Source organism: Xenia sp. Carnegie-2017, unplaced genomic scaffold (genome assembly GCF_021976095.1).
Source record: "Xenia sp. Carnegie-2017 unplaced genomic scaffold, XeniaSp_v1 HiC_scaffold_1, whole genome shotgun sequence".
Classification (NCBI taxonomy): Eukaryota; Metazoa; Cnidaria; class Anthozoa; order Malacalcyonacea; family Xeniidae; genus Xenia; species Xenia sp. Carnegie-2017.
Window position 1 is genome coordinate 3,716,304 of NW_025813402.1, and position 18,979 is coordinate 3,735,282.

Sequence of the window (18,979 nt, forward strand, 5' to 3'; positions counted from 1 at the left end):
AGAAACCCTTGAAAACAAAACTATTTAGTTTTTGCATCATTTCATCTTTTCCTTCTCTGTGAAGCCCCCTTGTTTAGTAACAGTTTCTTGGATGAATTCATTTCTCTTTCGTTTCTTGTCTCTAACTGTTAAATGGCTAAATATGGCACGAGTTAAGCTTTATCATTATTTTCATAATGCAATCAATAGTTCTTTATTTAAAAATTGTGAACTAGAAAAATCGTCGTTTTATATCGTACTGGATGTCTTTTAACTTTTATTTCACTGAAAATTCTTTTTATAGAAAAACTTTAGTTTTAATTTGCCTTGCGATGCATAAGAGAATGTGTCAAGTTGTGTTAAGTTAAACTAAGTTCATTTGTTCAAGTCAGACTCTAGAGTTAAAATTTTTGAAACAGAACATCTTTTCGAAACATCAGTCAACACGAACACCAAGAACTTACTAGACTGTACTAACTGTGGCCAGCCTATAAGTTTAAGCCATGTTATTAAAATTTCAGAAAATTATCATTCATTTCTTTAGAAATTTATTTTCATAGTACGTGAACACAGAAAATTGACATAGCAGAACTAGATAAACGAGCTTGCTACGCCAGTGCATAAAGATTATTTGCATTGTTCTCACTTGGTTTGTGAATAAAAACTCGTATCCAAAATAATTTTAAAAGTTGTTTTGTTATACAACACAAACTACACATCATTAATACCAGTCATACACAGAGTCATACCAATGGACCATGGTCATAGCCAAAGACAGAGCAGAGACGAAAGTCATACTAAGGACCAAGGCAACTGTGAACAGTCTAGTTCGCTGAGTAGCCAGAAGTTTGTTTCCAGTCCTCTGTTCAAGGAATTGCGCATGCATGGTCATGCATTTTTATTATGTCATATGTAAAGAATATATTTTTCAATAGAACATTCAGATGAATTGCTGTTGAATGGTGACTATCATCTTAAATTTTTAGTCTTTATTTCGTATATATAGCTATTTGGAAGCTACATAATGAAGCTTACTTTCAAAACTCTGCAACAGCAGACATTTACTGTTGAAATAGACGAAGACAAAACGGTACGAAGTTGCATATGAAGTCTTATCTTAAATATATTTTCACAAATGTTATTTGAAACTAGATAGTTTCACTTTTATGCTTGGATAAATGCTTTGTCATTCAGAAATGTTAAATTAAAAAATAATTGTCAAACGCTTTTTAGTTGGGCAAAATACCACCAAACATAATATTGTACACACTACCAATGCCAGCCATGTTACAAAGTTTTCATGAGGCGAACTTTGTATCTGTGAAGACAAATTGATTATTTCGACGAAATCATATATTTTCATTTATTTGATCTTGTGTAATCATTATTTGTTTCCTAGTATTGTCATTATGCAGTATTGAATTTGTGTAAATTTTTTTACTATCAAACTGTTGGTATTTTAACTTGAGTTGCATCGTGAGATCAGACCTACAAGCAAGTTTTAATAGTACCACTATTTCTGTTTAATTTTTTAAAATTAATGAATGCCTTATGAGAAACCTGTTGTGGACTAGAAGTTTAATACCAAAACTAAACAAGATTTAACTAATTTCAATCAAAACAGTGGCATGTGGCTTGTGAATTTTGGGAAAAAATCTGTTTGAAATTAATTTTTATGAGTGCTTATAAAATTTGGTAGAAATGCACCAGGATGTGGCTGAATTTTATCAAGAATTTTGGCTCAATTTACTCCAAATTTAGTGATTACTGGATTGAATCTTATTATTGATAGACATTTGTTAGACATGATATTGATTTGCCAAATTTCATCTCACATTTTAGATCTTAGAACTAAAACAGAAGGTTGAGGAAGAAAATGGAAAGGAAAAATTTCCTGCAAAAGGAATGAAATTAATTTATGCTGGTATGTTGTCTCAACTGCTTATAACCCTGGGAAAATGTGAATGAAGTCAATTTTATTTAATTTGTTTTTTCATTCTTTCCACTAGTTATTTGTTTATACGTTTTCCTGGTATTTTTTCACAAACAGTTTTCGTTTATGCTTTGTCTTAACATTTAACTGAAAACACATTTTAATCATGGATGTATATTATTGTGGTGGGTGCTTGGGGGTATGTACTACGCCTATAAATCAGATTTCATCCCCATAAATAAATTGTTTATCTCTAGCTGTAAGAAACATTTCAGCCTTATGCCATTTTTTGCAAAACAAGTCAATAGTACAGTTGAGCTAAGTTTTTCTGTAAAATATTTCACCTTTCTACACTACCTTTTGTGATCACACTACAACCAGACCACCCCTAAAATTCCTCATCTCTTTGTTGGTCGTAGTAGATCACTTCCTTCATCCCCCTAAAATTTTTTGCACCATACTTGAGTAAAAAATATGAGAATCCATTCATGATTTTAATTATAAGGCTATAAGCTAAAATCATCATTGAAAAATATGGAAAGGATGACGAATGTTTCATTTATTTTTATATTTGATTTTGTATTCTGTGTTATTATGAGGGAAAATATTAGCAGATGATAAAGCAATTTCAGAATATCAGATGGATGAGAAAACAGGATTTATTGTTGTTATGGTTACGAAGGTATCAGGATTTATAAATTATTGATAATTACATTTTGGCATATATTATGTCATTCTGAACATAAATTACACCAAGCACCTCTGGGTATTTCATGAAAAGTGAATTCGCTCCTTTAATTAGATATTTTACAACAACAAACAACAAACAACATTTGTATACCGGCCAGTATTAATCCCCGCCAGGGGGGTTGACCCCCCTGTACCACTAATTAGATATTTTACTGTAATGAAAATTATGAATTCTTGTGTAATCTAGTCCTTAACACCATTTAGCCAAAGACTGCATCGTCTTCACCAACTACACCAGATTCAGCAACACAACAGACATCTGTTGTAAGTATTATCTTGCCACATGTGTAGGTTATTCATCAAAATAAACAGTTAAATTTTGATGTTATTACCAATCAACTACTTATAAAGTAAACTTTTTTACTTATGAAGACAACTGCAACTGATAAAGAAGATGATAAGAAAGAGACTGACACCGTCACCACCAAGGTTAATGGTCAAATGTTTTCCTGAAAATATTCAAAAATATCATGTGGTAGTTTGTAGCATCAATCCCCTAGAATTGTGATTGATATGTTGATATTCATAATGCTCAATGTTGAGCACTTGCTACTGTCATATGTGATTGAAGTTTTAATTTTTGTAGTGTTACAAATCCTTCTACAACAGTGGCAACAACAACAGAATCAACTACAGACAGCATTACAACTCCTTTAACTGTGACAACTGCATTACCTGAAAATCCAGAATCAACACTTGGTTATTATTTTCTTTACATGTGTGTAAATGTTTGTTAAATGTATTTTTTACATAATTTGTTTTTGTTCATAGTTACTGGAAGTCAATATGAGGAAATGGTTTCAGCAATTACAAACATGGGATATGAAAGAGATCAAGTACGTAGGGAAAAGTGTTTTCTCATTAAACAATGTATTTTATGGCAGTCAGTATGGTTATGATTAAATGATTATCAAAAAATATTCAATGACTCTTTTGCTATGAACTGCTTGTGAATATTGTTTTAATAAGTCTGATTTTCAAGATGGAAAGTATTATCTTCTCATGGAAATGAGTGATTTACCTGAATAACAACATTTATGACTACTTATTTAGACTTATTTTATGTCTCCAATACTCTATTGCTACAATTGAATAAGTGGTTTTACCTAAATTTATTGTGTCTATACTTATCTTATGTTTATGTAGAATTTATATCAATGATATAGTTAATATTGCGTATCGTTTTCTGTATCAGAGAAGCACTTACAGCAGTATCTTTTCCACTTTTCATTTTTTAGGTTGTTCGAGCTCTAAGAGCAAGTTTCAACAACCCAGATCGTGCTGTTGAATACCTTATATCAGTATGTTGTTGTTGTTGGTGTTTTGTCAATGCAATCCTATGTACTTCATCAATAATAGATTTGAAATTTCAGACTTGCGCAAACCTACAATAGAAATTTTTACTCTGCCAATTCCAGGTTGCCTGTTGAATGGTCTGCCATAATGCCATTTCAACTATTTTCATACTCATATTACTCTTACGAAGTCTGATAAATAATCCTGCTTGCTAAAATAATTCGTAGTATTCGCTTGTCATGATCTCTTAGTACCCTGTGCTTCATGCACAAAAACGTTGTCCCAACAAAATTCTGCCAACGCTTTCAAAACAATTACTTGTGCATATTTACTGTAGATTTCATAGCATTTCGTGAATCTTTTGTAAATGTTTACTTTAAGATAAAACTAAGTTTATTTTTTCTATCTTTAGGGTATACCTTCATCTCAACTAATGTCTGGTGCTCAAGAAACTTCTGCTCCTCCAGCAGCTGGTGGCAACACTGGTGAAAATCCATTTGCATTTCTACAAAGTCAACCGCAGTTCGCGTTAATCAGACAAGCCGTGCAACAAAACCCTAGCATTTTACCAACATTATTACAAGAGCTTGGTTCTTCGAACCCAGAACTCTTACAGGTACTCGCTCGCTCGCTCGCTAAGGTGTCCCCTTGGAAAGAAAGCGAAGAGGAAAAAAAATACTCATCGCTGAATGAATTTTTACTTTTTACATTTAGTACATAACACAACATCAAGAAGAGTTTATCAACTTGATAAATCAACCAGTACAAGGAGCAACTGCGGGTACGTACTAATGATTTATTCCCTTTAAGATCTTTTTACCGGGTTCGATAATCGGTTTATGATTTGATAAATTTTCAATATAAATTACATATTTGCAAAGTTACGCAAATCCTCATGCCACATATGCCGACCAACGTAGCCTACCTTGACATGCTAAATTTGGTTCGAATTTTCATTTTTACTGACTGCTAATGAAGTAATGATTCATTTGTATGTTATGATGTATATTGCGTTCGTAATCCATGAAATGGTCTGGTAGGTTGCTGCGATTTCTAAGTCTTCCATGTTATGCTATAGTTCTCAACCATCAGTTTCTAGGAAATATGATCACTTTCTAGGAAATATGATCATTGCATAGAATCTTTTTTTAGTAAACTATAATGCAACTTTCTGCAACTTTCAATGAGCAGAAAAGGCCATTATTTCATGAATTATTACTTATGATAGAGCAGCAAATGTCATTATAAGGCTGTTGCGTGTTTTATGTTACAGGTCAACCTGCTGCAACTGGCAACCAACCTTCCTCAGGCCAACCTGCAGCCGCGGGTGACACTTCCGGTAATCAGCCTTCTAGTGGAGACGCGGGAACTAGTTATATTCAGGTCACTTCGGAAGAGAGACAAGCCATCGAACGGGTTAGAAAAAAACTTTTATTTACTTATTTTCGGGCTAGTGTTTTAGTCTTTGAAGTTGTTTTACCATGGAGAGTAAATGTAGTTTTTTGCCATTAGTTGACTTGTTAACTAAATATAATGACCTGTACTTAAGAAATAACAGATGTTTACTGTGTTTGCACAGGATTATGCAAACCGAGGAGACCTTTGGGAGAACTCGAGAGCAGATCATTGCAAGCCCGAGACCGAAAGTCGAGGGTTGTACATGCTCGAGAGTTCTCACAAACATCTCCGAGGTTTGCATAATAACACGAAAACATCTTTATTTCTTTGTAAAATAACAATAATGCGAAGAAAGACAAACATTTTAATTTTTCCTCTAAAATGTATTTATGATCGATTTGCAAATTCTCTTTGACTGATTGATTGTTTAGATTAATTTGATTGGTTGAGCTCAGATGTGTTTTTTGCACTGGCTAATGCAAACTTAGCTCTAGACCAATCAGCGAAAGGGTTTTATCGTGTTTATTTTAAAATTGTTTAGAACGAGTGCTATAATAGGAAAGTGATAATTGACAAGCAAAACAGCCAGTTGCGTAGTCAACCTGCAAATTTGGTTCTACTGCGTGTGTAAATTGTACTTTGCTTACTCTCTTTAAAACTTACAGCCTGGCTACGCAACTGAAAACGCTCAGCATTATCAGAAGAGTAATGATTTATGTATTATTGTATTTGATAGTTGAAAGCCCTTGGTTTTCCTGAAGGTCTCGTAGTTCAAGCGTATTTTGCTTGTGAAAAGAACGAAACGTTAGCTGCTAATTTCCTACTTGAACAAGGATTCGACGATTAACATTAAAGTCACATAAACCATCTGAAGATTGAACGATCCATCGTAAGAAATGGAAAGTTACTGTTATGCCTGCTGTGTTTCCCGTATGGAAAATGTGTACATTCAATAAAGAAGGACAAGCTTATTGAATTTTATCTAAAACTCGTTCAACTCTATGGTTTTAGTAAAAATAATGAAAATGGTATATTTCTAACATTGTTATGATGCAGCTTGCTATCAGTTAAACATTTGATGAAATTTGTTTCGTTTTAAATGCATTTAATTTAGTACTGGAAGAATTAAAGCAATTATGACAACGTCAAATGCCCATCAAATATTCTACATTGTAAACTTTAATGCGTGATTATTTAGATGAAAAATTAGCTGAGTATTTTCGAGCTCGAACTATTGTCCCAGTTCTGTTTTCTACTCTTTAACCAAAGTGCAAAAACTACAAAACAGATGATAATAATCAACTTTAAATTGATCCACTTGTTTTAAAGATTGAATAATCTCATCCGGCAAGACTGGATCATGTGCGATTAGATATATTTTGGATTAAGTGACACGTTATGCATTGTTGGTTATTCATCGTGGTCATGTAACTCATGTCTGCTTTTCTGCAATTTTGTGCGATGTATGTACTTTATTGCTTTATGTTTAACAGTTAAAGATCCTTTTCAACAAGTGAATTAGCGAGGTAAAAATATATTTGTTTGCGTATGGTTGTTTAACTTGTACTTTATGACTGTAATGAAGAATCGACAAATCACAAATCCTTTTGATGTTTTACCTGTGGATGTAGCTGTCAGTTTCTTGTCACGTTTAAAATGAATGATATGTTAACCTCATTCAATTTGTCTTTATTTTAACCAGGGTTCGAATTATCAGCTGAAAGTTATTACCCTATTTTAAGTTTGGTCACAAGGACACCTTAAGACTTACGATTTAATTCATGTGTAATTGATCAAAACGACCAACGTACAAAAACTAGTTTGATATCATGCAGCGATGTTTACAACATGTATGAATAATTTCATGACAATTTCAATAATGCAATTGTTAAAACCATAGGAGACAAAAATGCCAAGAGTCGTTCAGAATTTCGTACACTTTCATGTATAGTCATTTATACGTCAATAGTGACGAGATTCATTCTAGAATTTTATAGAAGAATAAAGAAACACCAAAATTTTTAATTTTATTTGGAAAAAGTGATTTGGCTTGCAAAATGCAAAAATCATTTATCAAATTGTAATTCAAACCTGAAAATTTGCCAATTGAAACCCCAAACATGCTCTATGAAGTGTAACTAATTATGAACTGAATGGTACAATGAATTTTTTTGTTTGGTTTTTATCAACAATCCCACCACTAGATGTTGATTTGATACTGCATAGTATAAATGTTATACATTATACAGTTGGTCTTGTTGGATTAATCTTTGCTATGCAAACAATTTAACAAAGTAAATGGTTTGAACCCGGGAGTATTGTTACATGTTTGTAAATGTAGATCGTCCAGGTTGGTAAAGTCCTGAGAAGGACTTTTTTTGTTGTTGTTGACTGAAGTTTCAACCACCTTAGCGGTAGTCATCTTCAGAGTCAAAAGGAAGATGAAGACTCTGAAGATGACTACCGCTAAGGTTGTCAAAATGTCAGTCAACAACAACAAAAACAGTCCTTCTCAGCACCATACCAACCTGGACGATCTACATTTACAAACATGAAACAATTTAACGTTGAAAAAACATCACCATCATACCTAAATTGTAAATTTAAGAAGTTGAGATTTATATATTGTACAGTACATACATACATTTTCAAGTGTAAAATGTTGATAGTAATTAGCCAAAGACAAGTTAAAAATCTTGTTTTGTAACATTGATCTTCAATTGATTTATAAATTTCTTATTTACTTGGATCATCTAAAGTTTTGCATTCCATTTAAAATTATTGTTGTAGCTATTTTGCCAGAAATTTGTTTGCATTAAAGATGAACCAATTTGAAGATTTATAGTATTAAACAAATGATGTCAATGCATTCGTCAGTCAAAGTCTGTTTGTTCTTGTCGATGTCTTTCTTGTTACTTTTCTATGTTTTGTGTGACTTGAGCTTTAAAAAATTCAAAAATCTACTATTCTTCAAAATTTACTCATTAAAATTTTAATGTTGTGTATAGTTACAACAAAATGGTTGATTCTGATGAGAGAGTGTCTCTTCTGTCTGATGATATGTGAGTATACAAATACCAGATAATACTTTGGCGACAGTCAATTTATTTATTTTATTTATATTCAGACATCAATGCAACAATGGCCACCATTATTGTGTAGTACATTTATGCTTGTATTAAAAAGCTTACTCACATTCAATGAATGTGGCTTTAAAATCATGTCCTATCTATTTAAAGACAGTTTTTTTACTCCTCTGACTGCTTAATTCAAGTATTTTTCCATAGTACTCGCTATCAATGAAGAAATCAGTTTGCCATTGTTTAGTCGATACACGATTTCTCTGTCACCATTTGTGAGTGTGAATGTGAGTGACATTTTAGAATATGGCATTATAAATTTGCAGTTATTTTGTTGCAGTAGACGTTCTAAGAACTAAATTGTTTTGCTTTTACTGTTTTATTATTGTTTTGTAATGCTTTGGCCATCGAAAAGGCAGTTTTATTGCACAAAGTGGCTAATTAAACTTAAACTTTGTAATTTGAAAGATAATGTATGATTTTTTCAGTTTAAACAAAAAAATTTGAATTGTTACGTCACAGTTCGAATTTGACGTCATTAATTTGACTGTTTCTTTTTTTTTGGAAAAAGATTCAATCTTATGAAACAGTTCACAAATCAATAGATAATTGTATAGCTGGAAATTTTTTTGCTGTATTGGCATCTCATGTTCAAAAAGTAAGAAATTATTTCTTGTATACTGAAGACAAACGATTTTACATCACATTTACATCTATTGTTGAGTTTATTTAGTTGACAAACGTGATATATAATAAAGTTTGAACGAAATAAAAATGTTATGGCGTGTAGCTAGACAATGCACATGTTCACGTTGGGTCAACCAATATTTGTTTTTTATTATTCAATGTGATGCCAAAAAATATAGAAAAATATGGTGTGTACGGATGGTCTGCAGTTAAGTTGCTAGACAAAATCTTCTACAAATAAGTCGTATGAAAAACTCAAAATAAGATATTTGTAAAGCTCAACTCGTTGTATGAAGTCAAGTTTTAGCTACTGAACTAAGAATGCTGGGTAGTACTGGACATTTCGAGCTTCATAACGTAGTCGTTGAATAGACTATAAAATCATACGATTGTCGATTTTTCAGCCGAAATGAATTGAGTCGATTAACAATCATCCATCATCAGGATTCTTTACTTTAAAGTGCATATAAACCTTATACGCGTGGTTTTACACTATCCAATGTACATGGTGTCAAAGCCATATTCCAAAATTTTGATGTAATCGGACAAATATTTTCCATCAAAGTTTCAAAAATATATTTTAAGCGCTCGGTTTTACCACTAAGGGACTGGGCCAATGCGACAAGCTATTTTCTTTACTATTGTCACATCATGCCAAATGCCCATGTATTCGCAAGGCGATATACAATTTGCAGGACAGACACCGGTAAAACACTGTCCTTCAACTCTATATCATCATTTGCAATTTATGATGAATCTGACTATGATATTTTCGACATAGACGAGGACATTTAAAAACGACGCAATAATCGAAACATCGGCAACAATTTTGATTTTATTAAAAAAGCAAATGACTTGTTTTAAATAAAGCCTACACGACTGTGTTCCTTACATTACGTCACAACATGTACTGGATACCAGACCCCATTGGGAAAAATTGCAGTTTAAAATGCAATTGCGAAAATAGCTTCGATCTCAACTGATTTGTTTTTTAAATTTGTAGTTTTCAAGAACTGCTCTTTCAAACTATACTTTAATCCTACAAGGTTTATATGCACTTTTAATTGTTCGATAAACGTCTTTGTGTTTTTTTTAAAACTAATTGCTTGTATGCTTTTTGAAGAGCTTCATCCTGAGTAAATTGTAAATGTGGAGTAATTGTCATTGTTAAGAAAAAGTAGATTTTTCTTTTTGTTGTATAGCTCGCAGTTGTCTGGCAGTGAACTTTTTCATCATCCTGAAATCAGTGGCATTCAACGTAAACATCGAGCTTTGGCTTCAGAAGCCGGTTATAACAGTATAGGGAACGTTAAAGAAGGAAGTGGTGTAAGTTTATCTTTTATTTATATTTTACACACGGTAGAAATACGTGTCAAAAATACGAGATCTACTTACAAAATTCCCACAGTCAAATGGTCGGGCATAGTATTGTTTATGTAGAATAGTGGCAATAAAATGGTTAGGAGATGCTTTTGAGTTTCGTGGCATTTGTGAATCTGATTCTAGTTATTCAGAACGATTATTTAAAAGGCAGAAGGCGTTTGGGTTAGGAAAAAACATTGGTTAAAACCATTTTGGGTTAAAAAAGCATAACAATCGAAGGAAAGCTTGAATACTGGCATGTTTGCTCGAGATACATGAGAAACAGTAAATGAGAGAGTTAAATCAGAAAGATATAAACTGATAAAATGGTATAAAACATGTTTAAGGTTGTCTTTAATTATAAGTGTCAGATAAAGACAGGGTCATAAGTTAATTGAAACATTGCTTGGTTTTTTATGAAAGAAAACAAAAGACAAAATTCGAAAGCAAAAACCACGTTTTCGGGCCATGCTTCCCGATACCTTCTGATATGTAAGGCACTAGAACGCCGCATGTTAACGTTCGGTAGGAGATTTCCGGCCCCTGCCACTGCATGCTGCAATACTCGTTGCATGACTATGCTCGAGTGGACGCAAGCGCCGCCTCACCATGCTACTTCTGCCACCATGACCATGAAGCTGGTCAATTATGCTCTAAAGACAATTATCTAAAAATTTGTGACTGGGCGAGCTAATTACTCCTTATAATCGTTACTCGCACATACAGTTGGTCGTTGCCATGACCCTGAACTTGGAGAGTTGGTGGAGTTCAACTACGCATGCTCAAATTAATTCTTAATTAATTTGTGACAGATCGAGCTCTGAAATTGATGTTTGTAGATGTGCTGAGCACGTTTTCAATCATATATTGTTGGCATGCTCTTTGTCTTCTTAAGCTTGTTTTGACAAATAGATATCAAACTCGTCTACACTTTGTTACGTTACATTAACGTTTGAAATGTTTTTATTTTTTGCTAACTTTGTGTCTGCATATTGCATGTCATATCCAAGCTTTCCCCTGATTTGACGGAAAATGGTTTTTATTCACTCTTGCACCTTCTGCCTTTTTATAATTAGTTGTTCTGGATTTCTAAAATAATATTGACAAATGCCCAAAGATGGCATTTTATTTTATTGCCACTACTCTACATAAGCAATTTTATGTCCAACCATTTGATTGTCCGAATTTTGTAATTTGATCTCGTATTTTTGACACGCGTGTTTACCGTCGGAAAGGCGGGATCTTCTTGACTTGTCTTTACCCAGGGGCGGATCTAGAGTATGTCAAATCCGTCGCGCGACTGATGTTTGAAATTCAAAAATTACCTATTCATATTAATTAAAAATTCATTAATTATTCTTACTTTATTATCGCATTTACTTCGTGATAAAAATCCAGCTTTATTTATTATTGAAAACTAATGACTAATGCAACGAATATCTCCTTGGTAACCAGATCAGTTGAATTTTAATTGACCTGGAATAACCGACTGATAAGCGGGGTGGCTTGACTGGTTCGACTTATAAAGGAGTCTATGAACGCCAGAAACGCTATTTTATTGGTCAATGGCAAGATCAGTGGACAGTCTGGAATAATCTCGACCGATAATAGGGGTGGCCGGACCTATAAGGGAGTCCAATTGCTATCTTACAATTGGTTCATTTGCATTTTTGTCTTACTGTGATTGGTTTGACCGATTTCGACTGATAGCCAACTGAACTAACATAGTCAAGCTCACTGTCTGAATTGAATGTTTGATCGTTCATAGTAATTTTCTTAAGCATGATAGAAGCTAAACTACAATCAGATGGAATTTATGGAAATCTTTTACAAATTCATATGTTGACATGAATGCTGCTTTCCAAACTGGGAATTTTTCAAGAGGGTGAAAATTTATGGATGAATTGTAAATGCTTGGCAAAGACGATCTCGCGAGCGACATTTCAGTCATTGATGTTCAAAAGCAAGCCAACATTGTTTTGAGTTTTATCAGCAGAAATTTACATCGAAAATCGTAAGTAAAGGACAAGTGAAGTGTATGCATGAATGCAATATATCAAAGTCAATTTATGCGAGTGTGTGATGCGATTTATGTTAATATGGCGTATGGTAAGCAGATTCATGCTTCTAAAATTGTTGTTTCCGAAGGACTTTTAGCTATGATTTCTTTAATGCTTGGGGAATCGTGGCCGTTATATGGCAGCGAAATCCTACATTTCTGCAAATATATTTCAATGGACAAAAAATCTGTAGCCATAAGGCGCCATACTATTATTTACTTTATCATAAACAAATCTTTGGGGCTTTTCAGTTTATGATCATTGATCATTCAATCATTGGACAATTATACTACATATTGTTTAAGATTTGAGAAAACTAACATTGATTACATGAGAAGCTGTTTACTATAACCTGTGATTTTGAGTCTTATGATCCATGAAGCTTTTTATTTTGACAATTTGACTGGAATGGTATTAAACCTTAGTATTTCACATACATGAAATGTTGTCCCATGTCACATATTGTCCCCTTTTCTAACTGAACACCTCATGTAGAGATGTAAAGGTGTGTTAATACGGCTCATGCCAGATTGTTTGCCATAAATTCCAAAGGGCTATTGATGTATGAAAAGCATTTTCTATAAAGTAAAATGTCTTATGTATGCAGATAAACCTTGAAATTTGGCAAAACAGCAAAGTATTTTTCATGATCACTAGGTAATTTTCTGATGATCAGTATAATTTCTAAACTAAATTATTTCAGATTTACATTTAAACGAGCTTTGATCATATGAAAAGATATTTATCATAACCAGTAAGCATGACACATGAACCAATTTTAACATTCATGTAATTATATAATTAAAGACCTGTTGGTTACATTCTGTTTGTATTTGCAAATACAACGCTACTAGTGATTGCTATATAGCACACCATGCATATACTTACAGAAGATAATAGTCTAGTGAAATGCCTAAGAAACATTCATGGCATTAAGCTGTCATAACTGCAATTTTTCACTGATAATTTTCTTAATCTTTGGCAGAAAAAATTTTGAGTTTTTCTCAAAAAGTGAATTTGCTGGCTCTGATGTGGAGATGGGTAAAGGTTTACAATAAACTTGCATGGTTTGAAGTCTGAGCTTTTCTATATCTATGAACTGTCACTTGTAGTACCAAATTTCTAACTTAACTCATTACATAGAGGTTTGAATGGGGGTCTCTAGGGGGTCTATGCCTGACAACTTGGTAGAAATTTTAAAGACTATATCTATTTTTGAATAGCATTATTGTAAAATAAATTTTACGTTCCTAGACATGCTAATGAGCCATATATTTGGCATGATAATGAGCCTAAATATTTGGCAAAACATTCAAGTATTGTTCACTTTTTTTTGAAAAAACGTAAGCAAAATGTGTTGTTTTACCGAAAACGATGCCCACAAAATACATCTTGTATTGCTCTAAAACGCTGAAAATGGCATTTTAGAGGTTCTGAAATTCAAAATTTCTCAGGGGAGAATGCCTCAGACCCCCCCCCCCGGCGCGGAGTGCCTCCGACGTTTTATGACTGATGTTTGAAAAATCCTAGATCCGCCCCTGTCTTTACCGTCGCACTATTTTCCTCTTAGTCTAAATTATGTGAATACTTTTACAGACAAGAATTGGGTCAAATCCATCTGAAGTACTTATAGTTTCATCAGATGTTCAACAAAGAGGAAATCTTGGCACTCAAAGTAGCTTCGTGACAATGTAAGAAAATTTTAATGTCAATAGATCGTGGTAAAATTTGGGGGTCTGAGTATGAGTGTTATTATTTTTCTTAATATGTTTACATGTCTTTTTCAATTTTAAAAATCATCGACAAGTCTTTTATACAAAGCAAGCTTGTCATATAAAACTTTGTTTGATTATCCAACAACTATGATTTTCTTTCTTTGCGTCAGCTATTGAACTGAAACATTAGATATTAAACTTCCAAATTGTATTAGTCCTTCACTTTTTTAAACATCATTAACACTTTTATGGATTGCAAGATTTTCTCTATGGAATACAATGATGGGAACGTCGTTGCTTACAATGCCCTGGGCAATAAGCCAAGTTAGTAATTCAAATGTTTTTAGCTTGTTGTAATTGTCATCATAAAAGATAACATAAGTATAATTTCGTATAATAATGACTTTATTTCATATTTACAACATGAAATGAAATGTAAAAATTTAGGATGAACATGATTTGATTTTTCTAGGCTGGATTTACATGCTCAATAATCTTAATGATTTTGTTGGTGGTTTATCTTTCTACACAACAAAATTGATTGTGAGTTTGCTGCGCCATACAGTACGTCAATTTCTTTAATACATCGCATAGCTGCTATCAAAACTCTCCTCTTCTTTGTCTCAGGTTCAAAGACCAGGAAACACTTGAATTTTCAACATTTGTCACACATATCTTGGTCGTTTGGGGACTGGGTCGCGTTTGCGTTTTCTCTGTGTGCTATTTTTGGTGCTTTGATTGTTTATTATGTGCCATGTCAAATTTCATGTATAATACTGGTAGATTTTTATGGTAAGTTGAATGGTATTTATGATTATATAATTATTATGAAATGTAGTCTTTTAGATTGCATCAAAATAAATATTACATATATTATATGTCAAATATATCCATACATTGCAGTTTTTACAACTAATTGAATATGAAAAGTCAGTTTGTAGTGTGTCATCTAAGTTTCATTTGAAAGCAGGTTTTTTAATATTAAAATATTGTCATTTTGTTTTTAAAGATAGATCTTATCCATCGAATAGAACCTCTATTCATGGCTCCGATTCTGGTAATAATGATCATTTCATGTATTTTAAAAACATTTTTTAATCATATGAACTTTCTTTACAGTATTCTGTGCCTGCTACTGCCAAAACAACTGAAGCTGGCATTGTTTTCTTTAAGTATTGAGTCAGGAAAAACCGTTCCATTCTTCTTAATCATTATTATTTTCCCTCTAATGAGCATAAAGTCACCATTTTTCACAAAATTCAATGCTTTAGGTAAGCTTTCTTGGCCATTCGCATTACTAGCTTCGTGCTCCCTTTGTTACTCGAACAAATCGGTTTTTTTGATGTAGTAAATGGTAGTGCCAGCTTTCCCAAACCCTAATCCAATGGTAGTGACAGCTTTCCCAAACCCTAATCCAATGGTAGTGCCAGCTTTCTCAAACCCTAATCCAATGGTAGTGCCAGCTTTCCCAAACCTAATCCAATGGTAGTGCCAGCTTTCCCAAACCCTAATCCAATGGTAGTGCCAGCTTTAATAATCAATGGTGGTGCGAGCTTTCCCAAACCTAATCCAATATAGTGCCAGCTTTCCCAAACCCTAATCAATTGTAGTGACAACTTCTATCAAACCCTAATCCATGCATTGATCTAATAACAATTCATTTTCTTCTATAACATGTAATGTTTATCTTTGGATCTAGCCTTTGTCATAAAAGAGTATTTTTAACTTTACATAGTTTATGAAAGAGTTTTGTTTTAAGTATTACTTCAAATACTACCATTTTCAGTGTTTTCTTGTTGTACCTATTTATGTAAATTAAATATTTACTTTTATGTTGTTTTGATTCTTTCAGGAACAATTTCTGTGATCTATGTTATTGGTTTCACGGTGTATGAATCTGTTAAATGGGGGTCAATGTTGATTTTTCTGATCATCAGTCCGCTCATTATGTTTCACGTAAGATTAATAAAGTTGTATTCGCAAACTTTGTAAGGATACTTCCACGACTAAAACTCCTGTTTATATTCGATTTTAGCATTATTATATTGACATACATTCAAATTTCAATTGTTTCATATAGAAATTGAGTCGTCTTTTCCTGCTCTTTCTGGCACTCTAACTTTGGCATTTTTTATTCATAACTGCGTTCTTTCCATCACAAGATACAAAATATCCTAAAACAACGTTGAAAATTTTAGATATATCACTGGCTATATTTGCTGTGTCATTTATAATCAAACCTACTAGTCCTGTCTCATCTAAAAAGGCATATTTGGCCTCGAGTTCTATATTGCTAATTTTTTTTCTTTTTTATGGTAGAATCGTGATATCTTTGCATATGTTCTTGTTGCATTCACCTACAGTTTAGTTGGATTTCTTTTTATTTGTCGTATCCGAAACCCAAGTTCGTTGTATTGATGAGGTTTGTCTTACATAATATTTAAAAATATTTGGTTTATACACGTGAGCTACTGATTACGAAGACTAATTTATGAATAACCAGCAATTGTAAGCAATAATTACTAAAAACTTGTAATGTTATAAACAACTAATGATAATTTCTACTAATGTTTATGAAAGATTGTTATTATAAAGACTAATGCTTGGATGAAAAACTAATGAATATAAGCAACTGCATTGATTTTAAACAACTGATCACAAAGAACTTCTAATTGTTATGATAGATTATGCCATGAATGTGATTAGTGATAATCAATTACTGACTATAAACTAGCAATGATCATAATGGACTATAATGAAAAAGAACGACTATAATTACCATGAATTTATAATAATCTTGAACTAATATTGATCGTAAACGACTCTGATGAATGTAAAATACCAAAGTTATAAACTACTGATCTTAAACTACAAAATTATCTTGAATTACAAATGATTATATTGCATTTACAACCATTTGTAGAACAACCTACCATCATTTGATGACTGAGTTATAATTTTAAACTACTGATTGCTACCTAAATCAAGCATGAAGTTAAATGCCTTGAAATGAAATTTGTTTCAGGTTCTTTTTACAGAATTTTTCGCCAAGTGATGGCATGGCATTCTTTCTTTTTCAATTAATTTACCGTACTTCCTCTCCTCGTCTACATAATTCGTGTTCAAATTATGAACTTTTTCTTTAAAACCATACCCAAGGCAAGTTTACCATAAGTGGTTTCACACTTTCTATCATGTCAAAATAGATAATGTTAGAATAGTAAAACCCACTATTTGTTTCAATCAGTTTGTTCTAAGACATCGCCTTTCTTTTTTCTAGTTTCCTTCACGTTTTCATTTTGAATGTTTTCTTAACATTAATCTGCGTCTTGTTTGCTTGTTTATCCCTCATGTGGAAGCATTATCAGGTGAGATCGTCTTTTATATGTTTCAGTGTAGGTGTAGTTGTGAACCGTTTTTAAATCAATCTTTTATATTTGATACGTTATGAAATATTGAATTGGATGAAATTCGATCAAAATGATCAAATTAATTTCTCTAAAGCGTTAAATGTTTTGCCATAGATTCACTGGAGCGCTGTGTGGTCTTACTTATGTTTATGCTCTGCCACCAATAATTTTTTCTCAAAAGAAAATGGAAGGAAAGCTATCTGTAATAACTGTTATTTTCACTGTGGTATTGGCTGTTGGTGTTTTGAATTTCATTGGAAGTGATAATTTCAGCATAATCACATCAAATACAATAACTAGGACGTCTCACCCAATATTGTACACTCTAAGCATATCTAATCATTGGATTATGTAATGTTACTTAATTATAAAAACGTGCATATCATTATTTCGCTTATTTCACCAAGTTGTTTAGTTGTTTAGCAGCAACCTCACTAATGTTGTGGGAAAAAGATTGAAACGTTAAACATTTTCATTTCAATCAGATTTATGTCATGTTTGACGATGATAAAGATGCTTTTTACACGTTTGTAACAACTTGTATCTATAAAAAATCTCACCAATAACTGTTTAACGTTTTCAAGTTTTTTCAGGGGGGTGAAATCATCACATGGAGTCTTAGTTACAAAAAGCATTCCATTCTTCAGTTTTTTGTAATTGCGTATGAGCAAAGCATTCTGCCTAGCGTACAATGGATGTACTTCTAAGCGAAGTTTGTATTGCGTCCATTTTCTTGTAGGTATAACATCACTTACAACCACGCGAATAAAGGAGGTATCCGCTGTACACTGGTAAAGACAACTCAGAAATAGTACATAGTAAAACAGGAATCGTATGAATTCGATCATTAATAAAAGCTCTGGAATCACTAGTATAGAACCTAACAGACACCAATTTAATCCAATAAAATTTAAAAGATCGATACCATGAACAAAAACGCCTGTACATTGAGGGTTACAGGGATTTGATTTATAGAGAATATAACCATCATTAATGGTTATACATACCATTTTCTGTATGTTTTATAATATCTGAAATTTTACTAATTTTCTCATCTGGTTTACACCATAGTGACACACAAACACGAAATTTTAAGTCCTCGTAAAAATTTACTTGTTTTTAGACATCATTTCATCATGGTTATACATACCATTTTCCGGTATGTTTTATAATATCTGAAATTTTACTAATTTTCTCATCTGGTTTACACCATAGTGACACACAAAAAGAAAAATTTTAAGTCCTCGTGAAAATTTACTTGTTTTTTAGACATCATTTCATCATGGTTATACATACCATTTTCCGGTAT

The 18,979-nt window shown here is 32.7% G+C and overlaps 1 protein-coding gene and 1 pseudogene across 1 annotated transcript; both read left to right on the forward strand.

The window, feature by feature from the left end:
• The first annotated feature begins 855 nt into the window (after nt 1–855).
• LOC124450312 (UV excision repair protein RAD23 homolog B-like) lies at nt 856–6,506 on the forward strand. Its single transcript, XM_047000985.1, has 12 exons — nt 856–1,069; nt 1,822–1,903; nt 2,512–2,594; nt 2,850–2,926; nt 3,035–3,091; nt 3,249–3,361; nt 3,434–3,498; nt 3,901–3,963; nt 4,371–4,574; nt 4,673–4,739; nt 5,232–5,374; nt 6,093–6,506. The coding sequence occupies exons 1-12, from the start codon at nt 1,004–1,006 to the stop codon at nt 6,201–6,203; spliced, it is 1,131 nt and encodes a 376-aa protein (XP_046856941.1). The 5' UTR covers nt 856–1,003; the 3' UTR covers nt 6,204–6,506.
• Nucleotides 6,507–6,591: 85 nt separating this feature from the next.
• LOC124450398 lies at nt 6,592–18,233 on the forward strand (annotated as a pseudogene).
• Nucleotides 18,234–18,979: the final 746 nt, after the last annotated feature.

Excerpts from the sequence above, each read along its gene's own strand:
- LOC124450312 (XM_047000985.1), top strand. The coding sequence starts at position 1,004 with ATGAAGCTTACTTTCAAAACTCTGCAACAGCAGACATTTACTGTTGAA. Across the intron at positions 3,092-3,248 it reads CTGACACCGTCACCACCAAG|TGTTACAAATCCTTCTACAA; the intron begins GTTAATGGTCAA and ends TAATTTTTGTAG. Across the intron at positions 3,362-3,433 it reads AAATCCAGAATCAACACTTG|TTACTGGAAGTCAATATGAG; the intron begins GTTATTATTTTC and ends TTTTGTTCATAG.